The sequence below is a fragment of the Vicia villosa genome, linkage group LG4 (genome assembly GCF_029867415.1).
Source record: "Vicia villosa cultivar HV-30 ecotype Madison, WI linkage group LG4, Vvil1.0, whole genome shotgun sequence".
NCBI classification, from domain to species: domain Eukaryota; kingdom Viridiplantae; phylum Streptophyta; class Magnoliopsida; order Fabales; family Fabaceae; genus Vicia; species Vicia villosa.
Window position 1 is genome coordinate 3,510,619 of NC_081183.1, and position 510 is coordinate 3,511,128.

General features: G+C 35.3%; 1 protein-coding gene across 1 annotated transcript; it reads right to left on the reverse strand.

Moving 5' to 3' along the window:
• Positions 1 to 510, reverse strand: LOC131594932 (uncharacterized mitochondrial protein AtMg00810-like). Its single transcript, XM_058867128.1, has one exon. The coding sequence runs from the start codon at positions 508 to 510 to the stop codon at positions 1 to 3; it is 510 nt and encodes a 169-aa protein (XP_058723111.1).

The window sequence follows — 510 nt, forward strand, 5'->3', positions numbered from 1 at the left end:
TTACTTCTTTGAGCACCAGGATATCACACCTGAACTAAGATTGAATACATAACCTGAAGTGCTCTTCATATTATCATCACTTCCGACCCAATCACTATCACAATAGCCTTTAGCTTGAAGTTTAAAATTCTTCTCAAATCTGATTCCATGCTCCATGGTTCCCATGACATACCTTAGAACTCTTTTTGCTACCCCAAGATGTAAATGACTTGGCTTACTCATGAACCTTGTGAGTAAACTAGCAGCAAACATTAAATCGAGCCTTGAACCTGTAAGATAAAACAAGCTTCCAACCAAACTTCTATACATGCTTGCATCTACTAATCTTCCACTATCTTCCTTCTTAAATTTTTCATTCATTACTAAAGGAATATCAACAGGTTTGCAGCCATACATGCCAAACTTTTTCAAAATATTTTCAGCATATCTCTTTGGAAAAATAAAAATTCCATATTCATCTTGGTAAACCTCAATACCAAGAAAATGACGCAACAAACCAAGATCACTCAT

Bases quoted from the DNA above. Each gene is read 5' to 3' on its own strand.
- LOC131594932 (XM_058867128.1), bottom strand. From the start codon at position 510: ATGAGTGATCTTGGTTTGTTGCGTCATTTTCTTGGTATTGAGGTTTAC.